At 44.5% G+C, this 18,466-nt stretch overlaps 1 protein-coding gene across 1 annotated transcript in view; it reads left to right on the forward strand.

Moving 5' to 3' along the window:
• Nucleotides 1-18,466, forward strand: part of LOC115134484 (dual specificity protein phosphatase 8-like) — a 57,222-nt gene that overhangs the window by 8,412 nt on the left and 30,344 nt on the right. Inside the window, exon 2 of the mRNA XM_029668501.2 lies at nucleotides 5,957-6,095. Coding sequence (XP_029524361.1) covers nucleotides 5,957-6,095 — 139 coding nt within the window. The remainder of the gene's footprint in view (nucleotides 1-5,956; nucleotides 6,096-18,466) is intronic.

Genomic DNA, 18,466 nt, shown 5'->3' on the forward strand with positions numbered 1-18,466 from the left:
ATTTCCCCCTACTTGCCTGTGTCATGTTTGTTGCTCATACAGTTATATTTGAAGCCAGACGTCTCGCTGTTGTACACAGATAGTACTTCAGCTGAGAGGGTGAGGTCTTAGAGTCACAGAGGGAAAAGGTTTTTATCTTCTGTCGTACATTTTTTATATTGCTCATTTCCCAGGCAATGTGAGGACACAGTCCTCTCTATTTCTCTGCTTCTCTCGTTCCCCCTCCCTCCTTATCTCTGCGGAGGTGGGAATGCAGACGACATGATTAGCCACTTTTCTCTATTTACATCCTGCTGTGATGCCAGCTCACTGTTGGCATTTTGACTTCCACGCTCTATCGTTTTTTTGCCCCTCTCTCTCGCGCTGTTTCTCTCTCTCTTGCTCTCTGTCACGCCCTGACCTTAGAGATCCTTTTTATGTCTCTATTTGGTTTGGTCGGGGTGTGATTTGGGGTGGGTATTCTATGTTCTATTATTTGTATTTCTATGTCTGGCTGGGTAGGGTTCTCAATCAGGGACAGCTGTCAATCGTTGTCTCTGATTGAGAACCATACATAGGTGGCCCTTTGTCCCACCTGTCTTTGTGGGAAGTTGACTTTGTTTATGGCACATAGCCTTTAGCGTCACGGTTTGCTTTGTAGTGTTTATTGTTTTGTTCGGGCGTCTTTTCTCATAAAAAGAAAATGTACACTCACCACGCTGCGCCTTGGTCCTCTTCTTTCAACGGCCGTGACACTCTCTCTCCCCCTCTCGTTCTCTTCTCCAACCTTTTAACTGTCTCTCCTTCTCTGTTATTCGTATGTAACACCTGCAGTGTTAGTGGTAGAACAGCAGTATAGTAGTGTAGTGCTGCAGCCTGCAGGCTGGCGAAGGTGAGGGACTGAGCTGGTTCGTATGCTGCAGTAGGTCGACTCCAGAGGTTATTAACCTCTAACAATGCAGTAATCATGCAGATACTGTAGTACTGTCTCTGTACCAGGGTTGGGCTCAAATCAGAATTTTGGAATTGACTCCCATTCAACCCATGGCTTGAAATTCTAATTGAATTGGCCACACCCCACAGGATGTAGAATTGGAATTTGAGTGACGGGAAGTAGAATTTCAGTGCAATTCAAAGAAATTCCACTCAGTCATAGAACATCAGTTTCATTGAATCTGACAGGTCGCACTTTAGAAGACCTCAGGGTCAACTTGACGGTTCAACTAATGCATTCTGGGAAATGTTGTATTTTCCCAATATTGAACAAAATGTAAGTGATTAATTAAATATAATAACTTAGTATATTTGCATACAGGTTTTGTTTTCCTTAATAATTCATTTGAACAACATTTTATATTCATGTATATAACGACATGTTTTATGTACAATATGAATATTTATATAGACTACACCTAATATGGAATAGAATAGGCATTTGAATTTCAGTGAATTAAATTATATTTCCTTTCATTCAAATTACAATTCTGTATTCTGCTTACTACTTCAATTCAAATTCAATTCAAATTGAATAATTGAATTGGAATGTGAGGCATTCTCAGAAGAAGGAAGGTGGTCTAAGGGTGAAAGTGAAGATTTATATCTTCTTGAATTAGGAATATTGTACAATTATCTGAACCCCGTACAGCAACGATGCATCTTGGGATAACTGTGCAGGTGAATGTGATCATTTGGGAAAGGAAACTGGGGACATCACCTTAAGGATTAAAGGACAGCCTTTAACAGTGACAGTGACCCATTTACACTTATGTTCTGTAATCCTCAGGTGGTGATTTCACCCTCTAGCTGTAGCTCTGATCCCATTAGGATGGAACACCTTGTGCAGGGGGGGGGGGGTGATATCAGGGGTGAGAGGAGGGGGAGATGGGAGTGTCTCAGTAGGGGTTAGGGTGGAGGCCCTGTTGACCTTTAACACACACACACAAACGTATCCTGTAGAGTATCAGGCTGGGCTTCAGATAGAATCAGTGGACTCTGAATGGTTCAGGTGACCGCTTTATTGGAGGTTGTGTTGAAACACAGAGTAGACGCTCCGGTTGAGATGCTATCGCCGCTCTCTTGGCTCACTGAACACGCACGAGGAAAAAGACTGGTGACAACAGTGTAAAAGAGGTGTTATGCATGTTTTGTAGATGTGTTATAAACATGTCACAGGGGTCTTTTTAAAAAGGGATACTTTGGAATTTTTGGCAGCAATACCCCTTATCTACTTCCCCAGAGTCAGGTGAACTCGTGGATACCATTCTTATGTCTCTGTGTCCAGTATGAAGGAAGTTAGAGGTAGTTTTGCGAGCCAATGCTAACTAGCGTTAGCTAGCAGATACCCATAGACTTCCAGTCATTGTGCTAATGCTAGTTAGCAATTTCGCTAGCGCTAGTTAGCAACTTCCTTCAAACAGCACACAGAGTTCTTGAAATGTTCCGTATTGACTGACCTTCATGTCTTAAAGTAATGATGGACTGTCGTTTCTCTTCTTATTTGAGCTGTTCTTGCCATAATATGAACTTGGTCTTTTACCAAATAGGGCTATCTTCTGTATACCTCCCCTACCTTGTCACAACACAACTGATTGGCTCAAACACATTAAAAAGGATAGAAATTGCACAAATGAACTTTTAACAAGGCGCACCTGTTAATTTAAATGAATTCCATGTGACTACTTCTGAAGCTGGTTGAGAGAATGCCAAGAGTGTGCAAAGCTGTCGTCACAGCAAAGGATGGCTACTTTGAAGAATCTGAAATATAAAATATATTTTGATTTGTTTAACACTTTTTTGGTTCCTACATGATTCCATATGTGTTATTTCATAGTTTTGATGTCTTCACTATTATTCTACAATGTAGAACATAGTACAAATAAAGAAAAACACTTGACTGAGTAGGTGTGTCCAAACCTTTGACTGGTACTGTATATATATATACACACAGTATATATGGCTCAGTCTGGCTGTACCCATACCAGCCGTCTGTGTGTCTGTCTGACCTTGGCCTGCCTCAGTCACGTGTGTGGTTGTTGGCCCATACATTCTGAGAAGGCTAATGTGTAACGGTACGCACAAACACACACTGTCACACACTGAGGCACGCACACAAACACACAATATTGCAGAGTAATACACTCTCAAATACACACACTCGTCCACCGCATTGCTAGAACTGTGTACCGTCCACAGTATCAGCATGTGTGGGTACCATGCCCCATAACACTGTGAGGCTCAGTGAACAGTGTTCCTGTGCAGTTTTGCCCAGCATCTACAGTATAGTGCCGCCTTTATGCTATCTGAAGGATGGAGGGAGTGCATGAAAACAACAAGAAGAAAAGGGTTATTCTAGTCTCTTTTTCTCCTCCCTTCTCTCTCTCGCTTCCATCTCTTTCTCCTTGGCTCACTCATTTTTTCCATCTCTCTTCTCAGCCATCTTCACCTCCCGTTTCTTCTCGCTCTCCTCTCTTCTCTCCTCCTTTTTCTCTCTCTCTCTCTCTCTCTCTCTCTCTCTCTCTCCTGTCTGCCTCCCCTCTCTCTCCTGGTGCTGTCAAGCGGTTGTTTAGTGATGCGGTGTTTCCGAGCCGCAGTAGGCTAGGCGCTGGCTGCTGGTCATGTGACCTAAACTTGCCTGACAACATGGAGAAGGAGCCTGGCTGGCGTGTCTCGCACACACACCCACACGTACACACAAGAGCGTAGACAAAAACACAGGCGCATGCTCGCCTCTCCTCCTCTCTGACAAACACATTGTGACAAAGCATATACAGCATGCGGACGCACTGAAGAGGGCTTGCGCTGTCCACTTTCACCCGTGCATTTGGATTCTGAGTTTTGTTTTTGACAGATAGGACTTGTATAATTCTATTGCCATTATTTACTGTTACAGCGTCAATTCATGGTTATCAATGCAAAAACACCTCACAATTTTTTTTTTAACTCCGTGTCCACGTTGTGTAATATTTTGCTGTGTTCGCACATTTTGTTCCAGTAACCCTACCACCCGCCCAATTTTTTTCCTCATCAATTTACATGCAATAGCCCATAGTGACAAAGCCCAAAAAGTTTGTTCTAAATGTTTGGAAATTAATCAAATAAAAAAAACAGAAGTATAAGTATTCAGACCCTTTGCTATGAGACTCGAAATTGACCCAGATGCATCCTGCTTCCATCGATCATCCTTCAGATGTTTCTACAACTTGATTGGAGTCGACCTGTAGTAAAGTCACCTGATTGGACATGATTTGGAAAGACACACACCTGTCTATATAAGGTCCCACAGTTGACAGTGCAGAGCAAAGACCAAGCCATGAGGTCGAAGGAATTGTCCGTAGAGCTCCGAGACAGGGTTGTGTCGAGGCACAGATCTGGGGAATGGTAACAAAAAAAATCTGCAGCATTGAAGGTCCCCAAGAACAGTGGCCTCCATCATTCTAAATGGAAGAAGTTTGAAACCACCAAGACTCTTCCGAGAGCTGGCCACCAGGCCAAACTGAGCCATCAGGGGAGAAGGGCCTTGGTCAGGGAGGTGACCAAGAACCCGATGGCCACTCTTACAGAGCTCCAGAGTTCCTCTGCGGAGATGAGAGAACCTTCCAGAAGGACAACCATCTCAGCAGCACTCCACCAATCAGGCCTTTATGGTAGAGTGGTCAGACAGTAGCCACTCCTCAGTAAAATACACATTACAGCCCACTTGGAGTTTGCTAAAAGGCACCTAAAGGACTCAGACCATGAGAAACAAGATTATCTGGTCTGATGAAACCAAGATTGAACTCTTTGGCCTGAAAACCAAGTTTCACGTCTCGGGGAAACCTGGCACCATCCCTACGGTGAAGCATGGTGGTGGAAGCATCATGCTGTGGGGATGTTTTTCACCGGCAGGGACTGGGAGACTAGTCAGGATCGAGGGAAAGATGAACAGGGTAAAGTACAGATCCTTGATGAAAACCTGCTCAGGACCTCAGACTGGGGCGAAGGTTCACCTTCCAACAGGACCACGACCCTAAGCACACAGCCAAGACAACGCAGGAGTGGCTTCGGGAAAAGTCTCTGAATGTCCTTGAGTGGCCCACCCCGGGCCTGGACTGGAGACCGATCTGACATCTCTGGAGAGACCTAAAAATCGCTTTGCAGCGACGCTCCCCATCCAACCTGATAGAGTTTGAAATGATCTGCAAAGAAGAATGGAGAAACTCCCCAAATACAGGTGTGCTTGTAGCATCATAACCAAGAAGACTCTGTGCTGTAATTGCTGCCAAAGGTGCTTCAACAAAGTACTCAGTATAAAGGGTCTGAATACTTATGTAAATGTCGTACTTCAGGTTTTTTTTTTTATATATTTGCCAAAATTGATTAAAAAAACTGTTTTTGCTTTGTCATTATGGGGTATTGTGTGGAGATTGATGACATTTACATTTACATTTAAGTCATTTAGCAGACGCTCTTATCCAGAGGGGGGAAAACAATTTTAATCAATTTTAGAATAAGACTGTAACGTAACAAAATGTGGAAAAAGTCAAGGGGTCTGAATACTTTCCGAATGCTCTGTAAATGTATAGGTAAGTTTGTTAGGGGCATTTTTCCCTACAGATGAACAAAAGCAGTAAGCCTCTGTCTTTGAAAGTACAGATGTAGGATCTTAATTTGATCACTCTTTTGGTGCTGAACATTTTCCTGCATAGTAGGAAATACACATTTTGTGGTGTATTCAAGGTTTAAAAGGTTTCCAAAGTTTTGTCATTTCCACTTTTAAATGTCAGACTTGGTTAGCCCTAACGAGAAATGTATCAACCCGTACAAAAAAATGAACATAAATGTATGCTTTAATGCAAACAGCATTTCTGTGGTCTTTTTTTATCTGTGCAACATAGCCTTGTTTTACTAATTCGTTACGAGACCTTCATACCTGCATCCATTGATACTGCCATACCGCCATTGATCTCTGACGTCTTCTTCCTCATTCGTGTTTCTGCAGGTTGAGATGGGCAGGAAACAGGAAGTGGTGATGTACGACCAGAGTTCCAAAGAGGCGGGGCAACTATCCAAAGATAGCTTTGTCCACATCCTACTGGGCAAGCTGGAGGGCACCTTCCACCGAGTCTCCCTGCTCACCGGTAGGCACTTACTGTGTGTGTGTGTGTGTGTGTGTGTGTGTGTGTGTGTGTGTGTGTGTGTGTGTGTGTGTGTGTGTGTGTGTGTGTGTGTGTGTGTGTGTGTGTGTGTGTGTGTGATAATAGAAACCACCATCCTGAAGTTAGTGTTTACGAGCAAATGACTCCATGGTGTTTCACAACAGATCTTCACAGCTGATCCCAAGTCAGTTCTTGTGTGTATGTTAAGATGTGGCCTGCATTGAACAAGTAGGTATTTCACTGTTGGGATCAGCTAATGCTTTCTCAAAAGAGAAAAGCATGCAAACATTTAAGAACTGTGTGCTACTTATCCTGTCATCTACCAAATTAATTTGTAACACTTTACAAAGTTATTTTGCAATTCTACCCCTGTAAAAGTAATTTGCCTGATGACGCACAGTGGAGGACTGTCTGATTTAAAAAATCGCATTTCCTTTCACGTCCCCTCATCTCGCCGCCTCTCCTCGATTACCTTTGACCTTTTTCAAAAGGAGTCGAGAGAGGACAGGAGTTGAGCAAATCCAATTGAGAGAAGGCCTAGATCTCTGCAGCTGCTTTGAGTGGAGCAGAGTGCCATGTGTCTATTTGGGCAGCAGGTGTCACTAGTGAACATCATCTGTAATAGTGTCATCCATCATGATCCACAAACATACTTTTTCACTCTTAAGGAGGAAGTGAGGGAGGAAGGAATGAATTAGGAAATGAAGAATGAAGAAAAGAAGCAATACCGAGTAATTGTGGACACCGATGAGTTTTGTGGTACAGGCCTCTCCAAAGAACCTCCCCCCAACCCCACGTCCACACTACACACACCAAACACTTCTCTCTCCTAGCCCTTTAAAATTGGGGATTAAGCTTAAGTTAAACTAATACCTGTCTATCAAATCAGCCAGTCTTTTTACCTTTTGGGGGGGGGGGGTAGCCATTCTTATCAACCAGTCTTATTTACCATACTTAACAGCTTGTCATATTGGCTGCTAAGCACCCTCAAAGTTAGATTGGAGGCCTGACGTGTGTATTAGCTGGCCCTGCAGAGGCTTAATAACTTCTCAGTATGGGACTGCAGTGCTGCGGAGAGACAGTGGCAGTAAGCACACAGAGGCTTATGCGCGCACACACACACATGGATACACAGACGCACAAACACACATAGACACACACAGGGAGGCTTAGGACCCTGGCTCAAATGTGTCAAATGAATAATCTCCCTCACTCAGGCTTGGGAGAGAGACTGTGTGTGTGTGTGTGTGTGTGTGTGTGTGTGTGTGTGTGTGTGTGTGTGTGTGTAAAGATGTGTCCTACTCCTATAAATCTCCAATAGCATAGTCAGATTACACTTTCCATGAGTCATTCATAGAGGTTCACTCTACCTTAATGTACTTAAGATCCCCAATTTGTCACAGACAGACACACACACACACATGTACCATGTAAGCCTGAAGAAGAAAGATCCCCCTGTCAGCGGTTCTCTCTCTCTCACATTTCTTCCATTTCTGTCCCCTTCTCTGCTGTTTCCACGACAACAGCGGAAGAGAATATCCTGTGGGATATGATTCAGCCAATGAGAATGACTGTTGCTGTGTAGTGTCGGTGTCAGTGGTGTTAAGTCATAGCAGAATAGCGTGTGTGTGTTTTCAAGTTTTAATGTCACGTGTACAAGTACAGTGAAATGCCTTTCTTGCAAGCTCTAAACCCAGCAATGCGATAATCAATGTAGCTCTAAAAACAACATTAAGGTAAAACAAAAACACACAAGAAATAAAAATAAGAAGTGTGTGTGTGTGTGTGTGTGTGTGTGTGTGTGTGTGTGTGTATCGGGGTCATGGGCGATAACAGTGGTCTCTGTCCCCAGCTGAGCTTCACTGGGTCATAAACAGGACTAGTTGTCTAAGCCCGTCCACCACCTGTAATGATGTCACTTCCTGTTTAGAGTACCGCGTGTGTGCATGCATGCGCGTGTGCGTGAGAGAGAGAGATGGCGCACACAAAACAGAGTGACAATGTTGGGGGAGAAAGAGAGAGTGAGAGGTGCAGACAAAGCGAGAGAGAGATGCAAGCTCCCCTGCTGTTCTGAGGTCGGCAGCGCCGGCCTGTTGGCAGCCAGTCGTCATGACAGCACAGCAGGGCGGCAGGATGTGCCCGGGTCAAAAGTCAATCTGGTCACACGTCTTATGGCATTGGCTCGAGCATCTGGTCACGCATGTGTTTCTGCCCGTTTTCCACTTCATTCTGTTTCTTCAGACCTTCAGTTAACAAAGTTCATGTATTTTCACCGTCCTGTTCATTTAGCAGTTCTTGTAGTTTAATTGGCTCAGAATACCCGGGGAATCACCCCTCCTCAACCCCATTTCTTTCCATTTTTTCCTCACTTCCCTCCTCCCATACAATTCCCTGCCCCCCCCGTCCCCCCCGTCATTAACAGCGCCGATGACATCATGATCTAAGCCGACTGCTTGGTGTGGCCCTCTCGACTCACACACATGCACGCACAGCTATGCACAAGTGCTCCGAGCATCAAGAGGAGAGGATGGAGGGAGGGAGAGAAGCGGAGGAGGGGAGGCTAGGATAGAGGGATGAAAAGAAGCCTTAAATGGGATAGACAGAGTGAATACAGGAATAATTACAGCAGCTTGGTCTCGCTGTCTGGGGGAGAGAGGATTTACTGCCTAAACGGTTATGTACACACAGGCATGCTAAATGAAGGATTAGAACACACACGCGTGCTGCTAAACACACACACACAGAGATACGCAAAACCCACACACACACACATCCAGAAGTAGCCTGTGCTATAGTGTTGATGCCGCCAAAACACCAAATGGTAATGCTCTTTTAATACATTCTGAGGCCCTACTCAGGCTTGTCATAACAGAATAGTTCATAACAGGGACTTTATGGAGCCCATAGGAGGTGGTGTTTGGGAGGGCGGGAAACCGCGAATGGTGCTTTAAGTGCAGACGTAGAAGTCAAATCAATCAATGGATCTACTCTATGCTGTAAGTGCTTCCTTCCCTATGTTGCGGATGATGTCACGAGTGTCATGTGAGGTCCAGTCCCCATAGGGTTGTTTTTTACTCACTAAGAAGATTACGTGTATGGCCAGATGACTCTTCACAGTATTTGTGTTTCAAGTGTGTGTGTGTGTGTGTGTGTGCGTGTGTGTGTGTGTGTGTGCGTGCTCTCGAGTGTGTGAGAACCATGCTTGAGAGAGGAAAGCTTAGCATCAGTAGAACGCAGGCAGTGCCAGACACACATACACAGCCCAGCCAGAGCCAGTCCAGTCCCCAGGGGGTTGAGGTCCCCAGCTTGTTTGTTTCTCACGTTGGCTATACTGAGAACAGAGTGCACTGGAGCATAGCTCTTATCCTGATGTTGTTATGAGAGGGGGGTGTTTGTATGCGCAACGAGAGATTAAACGATCGAGGAAAGAGAAAGGTAGAGATGTAAGTGTTGAGAAATGCACCCTCTGGAGATGTGTGTGTGAAGAGAGAGCGAGAACAGGAGAGAATGGCGAGAGAACGAGGCAGAGGTCCAGCTGTCAGGTGTGCAAGCTCTGCAGATGTGGAGAGTGGGTAAGGAAGGGAGAGGACGGAGAGAGAGAGGTAGACGTATAGGTACGGAGAGAGAGAAAGGTAAAGAGAGATGCAGGTGTGTGTGTGTGTGTGTGTGTGTGTGTGTGTGTGTGTGTGTGTGTGTGTGTGTGTGTGTGTGTGTGTGTGTGTGTGTGCGTGTGTGTGTGCGGTCTACAGATGTGCAGTGACTGTTCCTAATCTCTCCTAGTGCCATCTGCCAGTGTTTTTTTCCCTTCGGGATTACTAAAGCTACATACCATTGGGCCACACGCATGCGCACACACACACAGACACAGAGACCGACAGAGAGAGAGAGAGATCTGTAAAGCGAGTGAGAGAGAGCAGGTGCCTAGATGCCCTACACTGGCGACGAGGATGGAATGGAAAATAGATTGTGATCATTGAATCTGTGTGCTGCATGCCAGATCCATCCAAAGCGCTTTACATTGTGTGTGATCATTACTCCACATCCACCAATGTGTATCACCAGAGAGGAAGTGGCGAAACGAGAGGCTTTACTCTGCCCAAAATCTGGCCACGAATATAAGCCCACGAACTGTATGGAGGTCAACTACTGTCGAATTTGGTCCCCAATATATATTTTTGCTTATTTACTTCGTGAGGCTTATTTGAACGAATATACATTTTCGCATTGGTTTCGTGAGTTGGTTTGAATGCACTCATACAAGTGGACGCACATGGCATTTCTACAACTTTGGAAAAGTTGGGAGCAAGCAGCCAATGAAGAAGTAGAAAATTGACTACTTTAAAATGGTTTCACAGATGCTATAACGGCACAGATACAAAGATAAGTATTCTATATATCTCTATGCCCTGTTGTTCAGTTGTGTATCTGCCCTCTCATTGGCTAGAGTGGTCCCATCTTCCTTCCATCTTTAAGGACATGTATTTCCATTGTTAGAGCGATCACTTGACTATCTTGTCAATATAATAGAGAATCTTTGGTAGCACCGACATCAGGGATACACAGCAGGCATTTTGTGCCAGATATTAGGTAATGAAAGATACCGCTTACACACACAGAAGCCGCAGTGTGGGGGCCTCTAGGCTTTGATGAGATCAGGTTTGGGTGTAACTGCACAGTCTACAGTACAAAGGTCAATCCAGTTGTGCTGTTATACAACTGGGCGGCGGCCCCTGTGTGTGTGTGTGTGTGTGTGTGTGTGTGTGTGTGTGAGAGAGACGCTGAGGAAGTGAGGTAATCGTGGGAGGCAGACTCTCACAATGCAGCCGTTCAGAGACATTCCAATGCACTACATAAGGAGGTCTGTGTGTGTGCATGTATGTGTTGGTTAGACAGACCTATTGAGGAGGTGAGGTAATTCACCTCCTTCCATCCTGATGAATGACGGTCTGTGTGTAGACGTCATTTTTAATGTCGGACTGTAGCATGACCTGCCTGAGCCTTCTCAGAATGAAGGCTTTATGTTTCTCTGTCGTTCCCAGTACTGGGTGGTAATCTCTGTGGCTATGCACGGCCTGAGGAGCAGAATAATGTGGCCAAATCTGAGCATTTCTATTCAGCACATGGCTTATGTGGGATTCGAACCCACGACCCTGGTGTTCCATGGGCAGTGCTCTAACCCACTGAGCCAATCGGAAGCAATAGCCAAATAATAATCCCAGACCATTTTACTAGCATCAACTGCTCAGACTCTGAGTAGAAAGTATTTTTAATGTGGAAAGCCACTCTTAGCTCCCCTGTAATACATTGAGCATATTTCCATTTGGCGCATAATTTGCTATTGAATTGCGTAGACATTTTAAATGTTCTCTAACACACTCACTACATTATGGAGTACCAAGCTGAACAGCGATTGGATGTGTGTGTGGCCTGAAATGGACGTATGGGATTGGATTGTTTATGTTGACCGCTGTATTTTGATTGGTCACAGTTGAGGTCATTGAGGTCACAGTGATCTGATGGTTGGCTGCCACGGGTCATGGTCCTGCCCTTTTTTTTCTCTCTCTCTCTCTCTCTTTCCCTCACCCCTCTCATCCAGCTCTCCTTCCCCTTCTTCCCATTCACCCCTCCACCCTCCCTCGCTTCCTATCTGCTCCGTATCCATTACGTACCGGGGACTCTTGGCAGATCAATGATTTCATTGAGAAGGAGCCAGTGGTGCCATTAAGAGGTGAGCTCACCTTCCCCGAGGGAGGTCTGGCACATTATACTCAATGACCTTCTCCCTCTCCCCTGCTCCCTCTCTTCCCTCCCCCTTTCTCTGTCTCTCTGTGTCTTTCCCTCTCCTCCTCTCTTAGCTCCCCTTTTCCTCTACTCTAATGATCCCCTCCTCTTATACCTCTCCTACCCGCTCACTCTCCTCCACCTCCCCTTTCCTCCCTTCCTCTCTTACCTTCATCCGCTCCTCCTTCCAATATTTCTCTTCAGACTCCTGCGGTCGTCACATCTGGCGCCAGTGGCCTGTGTACTCTCACCCCTGGCCCGTAGACACACACACACACACACAGACACACCTGACCCCGCCCCAGTCAGCCCCTGCCCGAGGAGCGGAAAGGTCAAACCGATGACCTGTAAGAATGCCAATGACATCACCTCTCTTGAATACCTTACACAATGACAGACTTGCGTACATGAGTTGCATACTCTATGGCTACAAACAGTCACAAAGACAGACACAGTAGTTGACATACAATGCAAGGGCACAAATACTCGCCTGTGTGCACACACACACCCCAGAGGTCCTGGTTTTCCCGAACCGTACCCTGTACGTTTTATGTAACAGTGTTGTGTTTCTGCCAGTGTTCTCATCATCCCCCGTCTTCCTGGCCTCACATGATGAGCTTGATGTCATCTTCCCTTTTCCCCCTCAAAACTGCAGCATGAAAACATGCAGGCCAGCGCGTGTGTGTGTCTGCTGCTGCCAAATGTTTCCAGCGTGAAATGGTCTAGCTGTGTTCCTGCTCTCCCTCTTCCCCCTCTTCCTCACACCCCCACTGGCTTAAAGGGGCCACGCACAGGGAGACACACGTAGACACAGAGCAACGGGCAGTAGGCACGCATGCTTTACATTAGATGCATACACATGAACAAACACGGCGGTCACACACTTGGACACATAAACCCTTTACGGGCACCCGCCTTCCCGCTCACAGTCTGTTTCTTCGCACTTTGCTTCAACAGCCATGTGACAATGTGATTTAGACATGCCACTGTTGAACAGACTGCTATACACTCTAAAACATGGACAGTGGTCTAGGCCAGGCGATGTTCACGTCGGGGTTGGCGTGCATCTTCAGTGGAAAATAACAGTAGCAGAATGAGGCTAGATGAACATCTAGCCCTGTTCTACCTTGGCCTGGCCCGGGTCCATTAGATTCCATTCATTCTCTACCACTTTAGTCGCGACTGCGTCATTCCATAGAACAATGGCGGATTCCTGTTTGCCCTCATGCCTGACTTTGATCCACTTTATCTCTGGCATGCCACCAAAACCCCTTCCTTATTTACTTGGGTGGTTGCCATGGTGTTTATGCAGTAGCCAGCGGATCGTTTTGGTCCCATCTGGAACACACTTCATCCATGGTGGGGATGATTTCAAGCTTGTCTTCCCAGAACTGGTGCATGCCAGAGTGAGTCAGAGTAGCGGCATACTGTACGAGAGACGAGAGAGCATATGGATTTACACCATACGGAGATGAGTGTCTTGGCCAAAAAAGATGTGGGGCATGTAGAAAGGATTGTAACTCACTAGTTCATTCATAGAGTACTGTAAGTATATAGCCCACACATACACACACACACACACACACGAGGAACTGGTATTGTAAATACATGCTAAATACACACACTCCCGTTGACCCTCCTGGAATTCGGTTTCCTGATAAAGGCGGGAGATTTTCCATCACCGCGGAAACAGCAGGCTAAATTTGGAGTTCCTGTCAAGCCCAAGGACCCTGGTGAGGAATGCTGCAGTTCGTCATCATTCCTCATACCCCTCCTCCTTTCTCTTTGTCTCTCTCACACACACACACACACACACACACACACACACACACACACACACACACACACACACAGTAGACATAACCATACCCAAACTCACATATACAGTACACACAAAAAACACGCGCACTCTTTACGTATTGATCAATGGAGATGATTTGTTTGGCAACCAAGCCCAAAACTTTGACGGTGATATCATGTCATGAAACTTTTTTTTAATTTTATTTTTTTATAACTTTTTATTTCACGTAATATTAACATTCTGTCATAAATGTTCATAAATGTTACATTTCATGATAAGCATGTTTTCCAATCTCAAGAGAGAAAAAAAAATACAACAGTAAGTGGCTCTTCACCTAAAATCATATTGTAATGAAATGGTGACTGATAACAATGGAGCTCTTTAGTATTACTTGTACTACCAGTACCAGTCAAAAGTTTAGACACACCAACGCATTCCAGTTTTTAAAAAGTTTTTTAAAACTATTTTCTACACTGTAGATTAATGGGGAAGACATAAACTATAAAATAACACATATGGAATCATGTAGTAACCAAAAAAGTGTCAAAGTAGCCACCCTTTGCCTTGACGACAGCTTTGCACACTCTTGGCATTCTCTCAACCAGCTTCGTGAGGTAGTCACCTGGAATGCATTTAAATTAACAGGGTTGCCTTGATCCAAAACACACCTCCAATGATCCAAAACACACCTCCAGGCTGTGTAATGGCTATTTGACCAAAAAGGAGAGTGATGGAGTGCTGCATCAGATGACCTGGCCTCCACAATCACCTTACCACATCCCAATTGAGATGGTTTGGGATGGTTTGGGAGGGACCGTGGAGTGAAGGAAGAGGAGTGCTTAGCATATGTGGGAACTCCTTCAAGACTGTTGGAAAAGCATTCCTCATGAAGCTGGTTGAGAGAATGCCAAGAGTGTGCAAAGCTGTCATCAAGGCAAAGGGTGGCTACTTTCAAGAATCTCAAATATGATATATATTTTTATTTCTCTAACACTTTTTTGGTTACTACATAATTCCATATGTGTTATTTCATAGGTTTGATGTCTTCACTATTATTCTACAATGTAGAAAATCATACAAATATAGAAAAACCCTTGAATGAGTAGGTGTGTCCAAACTTTTGACGGGTACTGTATGGCAGTCTCATTAACACTACTGAACTGGCAGTGTTCAAGCTTAATCTTTATAAGCAGAGTACAACATAACAAATTAATTGGCATGACACCTTTTCCTATATGCTGAGACCAGGTTTTACATTGTCATGTAATCAGATATTTCTTACAATTACAATCAAATGTAATATACTGCATTTCACTAGACATTTACAAATACATTTGAAAATATATGAACCAAATATATTGATAAATACATGTTAAAATACATTATGTATTTCAGAATGTATTTTGAAACACATTAAATACATCTTCCAATGCATTTAGCATATATTGTGATGTACATTTTACATATACTGTGTGTGTGTGTGTGTGTGTGTGTGTGTGTGTGTACAGTATATATATTTGAGTATACATATATATATATATATACACACTAACCGTTCAAAAGTTTGGGGTCACTTAGAAATGTCCTTGTTTTTGAAAGAAAGGCCTTTTTTTTGTCCATTAAAATAACATCAAATTGATCAGAAATACAGTGTAGACATTGTTAATGTTGTAAATGACTATTGTAGCTGGAAACGGATGATTTATTTAATGGAATATCTACATAGGCGTACAGAGGCCCATTATCAGCAACCATCACTCCTGTGTTCCAATGTCACGTTGTGTTAGCTCATCCAAGTTTATCATTTTAAAAGGCTAATTGATCATTAGAAAACCCCTTTGCAATTATGTTAGCACAGCTGAAAACTGTTGTCCTGATTAAAGAAGTAATAAAACTGACCTTCTTTAGACTAGTTGAGTATCTGGAGCATCAGCAGTTGTGGGTTCGATTACAGGCTCAGAATGGCCAGAAACAAAGAACTTTCTTCTGAAACTCATCAGTCTATGCTTGTTCTGAGAAATGAAGGCTATTCCATGCGAAAAATGGCCAAGAAACTGAAGATTTCGTACAACGCTGTGTACTGCTCCCATCACAGAACAGTGCAAACTGGCTCTAACCAGAATAGAAAGAGGAGTGGGAGGCCCCGGTGCACAACTGAGCAAGAGGATAAGTCCATTAGAGTGTCTAGTTTGAGAAACAGACGCCTCACAAGTCTCTATGGGGGTGCCACAGGGTTCAACCCTCGGTCCGACTCTTTTCTCTGTATACATCAGTGATGTCGCTCTTGCTGCTGGTGATTCTCTGATCCACCTCTACGCAGACGACACCATTCTGTATACTTCTGACCCTTCTTTGGACACGGTGTTAACTAACCTCCAGACGAGCTTCAATGCCATACAACTCTCCTTCCGTGGCCTCCAACTGCTCTTAAATGCAAGTAAAACTAAATGCATGCTCTTCAACCGCTGCCCACACCTGCCCGCCCGTCCAGCATCACTACTCTGGACGGTTCTGACTCAGAATATGTGGACAACTACAAATAACTAGGTGTCTGGTTAGACTGTAAACTCTCCTTCCAGACTCACATAAAGCATCTCCAATCCAAAATTAAATCTAATATCGGCTTCCTATTTCGCAACAAAGCCTCCTTCACTCATGCTGCCAAACACCCTTGTAAAACTGACTATCCTACCTATCCTTGACTTCGGCGATGTCATTTACAAAATAGCCTTCAACACTACTCAGCAAATTGGATGCAGTCTATCACAGTGCCATCCATTTTGTCACCAAAGCCACATACACTACCCACCACTGCGACCTGCATGCTCTCGTTTGCTGGCCTTCAGTTCATTTTCGCCGCCAAACCCACTGGCTCCAGGTCATCTATAAGTCTTTGCTAGGTAAAGCCACGCCGTATCTCAGCTCACTGGTCACAATAGCAGCACTACCCGTAGCACGCGCTCCAGCAGGTATATTTCACTGGTCACCCCCAAAGCCAATTCCTCCTTTGGCCGCCTTTCCTTCCAGTTCTCTGCTGCCAATGACTGGAACGAACTGCAAAAATCACTGAAGCAGGAGACTCATATCTCCCTCACTAACTTTAAGCACTAGCTGTCAGAGCAGCTCACAGATCACTGCACTTGTACATTGCCCATCTGTAAATAGCCTATCCAACTACCTCTTCCCCATACTGTTATTTATTTTATTTATTTTGCTCCTTTGCACCCCAGTATCTCTACTTGCACACTCATCTTCTGCACATCTATCACTCCAGTGTTGAATTGCTATACTGTAATTATTTCGCCACTATGGCCTATTTATTGCCTCACCTCCCTTATCCTACCTCATTTGCACACACTGTATATAGACTTTTTCTATTGTATCATTGACTGTATGTTTGTTTATTCCATGTGTAACTCTGTGTTGTTGTTTGTGTTGCACTGCTTTGCTTTATCTTGGCCAAGTCGCAGTTGTAAATGAGAACTTGTTCTCAATTAGCCTACCTGGTTAAATAAAGGTGAAATAATTATTTTTTAAACAAGTCCTCAACTGGCAGCTTCATTAAATAGTACCGGCAAAACACCAGTCTCAACATCAACAGTGAATAGGCAACTTCGGGATGCTGGCCTTCTAGGCAGAGTTCCTCTGTCCAGTGTCTGTTCTTTTGCCCATCTTAATCTTTTATTTTTATTGGCCAGTCGGAGATATGGCTTTTTCTTTGCAACTCTGCCGAGAAGAGACATTTTCGCAGACGTTTTCCATAAGCACAAAAGCTTATTTCTCTAAGATGTTGTGCACAAATTTGTTCAGATCCCTGTTAATGAGCATTTCTCCTTTGCCAATGTAATCCATCCACCTGACAGGTGTGGCATATCAAGAAGCTGATTAAACAGCATGATCATTACACAGGTTCACCTTGTGCTGGGGACAATAAACGGCCAGTCTAAAATATGCAGTTTTTTAACACAACCCAATGCCACAGTTTTGACATAGAGTGCAATTGACATGCTGACTGCAGGAATGTCTACCAGAACCAGAGCTGTTACCAGAGATCTGAATGTTCATTTCTCTACCATAAGCCGCCTCCAACTTAATTTTGGAGAATTTGGCAGTACGTCCAACCGGTCTCACATGCAGACACGTGTACCCACGCCAGCCCAGGACCTCCACATCTGGCTTCTTCACCTGCAGTATCATCTGAGACCAGCCACCCAGACAGCTGATGAAACTGTGGGTTTGCACAACTGAAAAATGCCTTCACAAACTGTCAGAAACCATCTCAGGGAAGCTCATCTGCATGCTCGTTGTCCTCACCAGGGTCTTGACCTGACCTCAGTTCACAGTCATAACTGACTTCAGTGGGCAAATGCTCACCTTCAATGGCCACTGGCACGCTGAAGAAGTGTGCTCTTCACGGATTAATCCTGGTTTCAATTGTACCGGGCAGATGGCAGACAGCGTATATGGAGTTGTGTAGGCGAGCGTAGGGCTGGGCGGTATACCATCTTTTACGATATACCGTTATTGATGCACGTACCAATTTGGCTTTTTACTTTAACTTCTATAACGGTATTTGAATGTTTGGTTTGTTAAATGTGATACGCTGTGTCTAACGTCCATTTTTATAGTTTACTCCGCTACTTGAGTCATCTCTCTCTGCTCTCTCTCCATGCCGCTCTCCACACTGACCTAGCCCCGCCACCTGTCACTCAAGGAGCACATTGGTTTTTCCTCGACCACGAGACACTCGCATTCAGTCTGCATGGTCAAT

The sequence above is a fragment of the Oncorhynchus nerka genome, linkage group LG9a, assembly GCF_034236695.1.
Source record: "Oncorhynchus nerka isolate Pitt River linkage group LG9a, Oner_Uvic_2.0, whole genome shotgun sequence".
Taxonomy (NCBI): Eukaryota; Metazoa; Chordata; class Actinopteri; order Salmoniformes; family Salmonidae; genus Oncorhynchus; species Oncorhynchus nerka.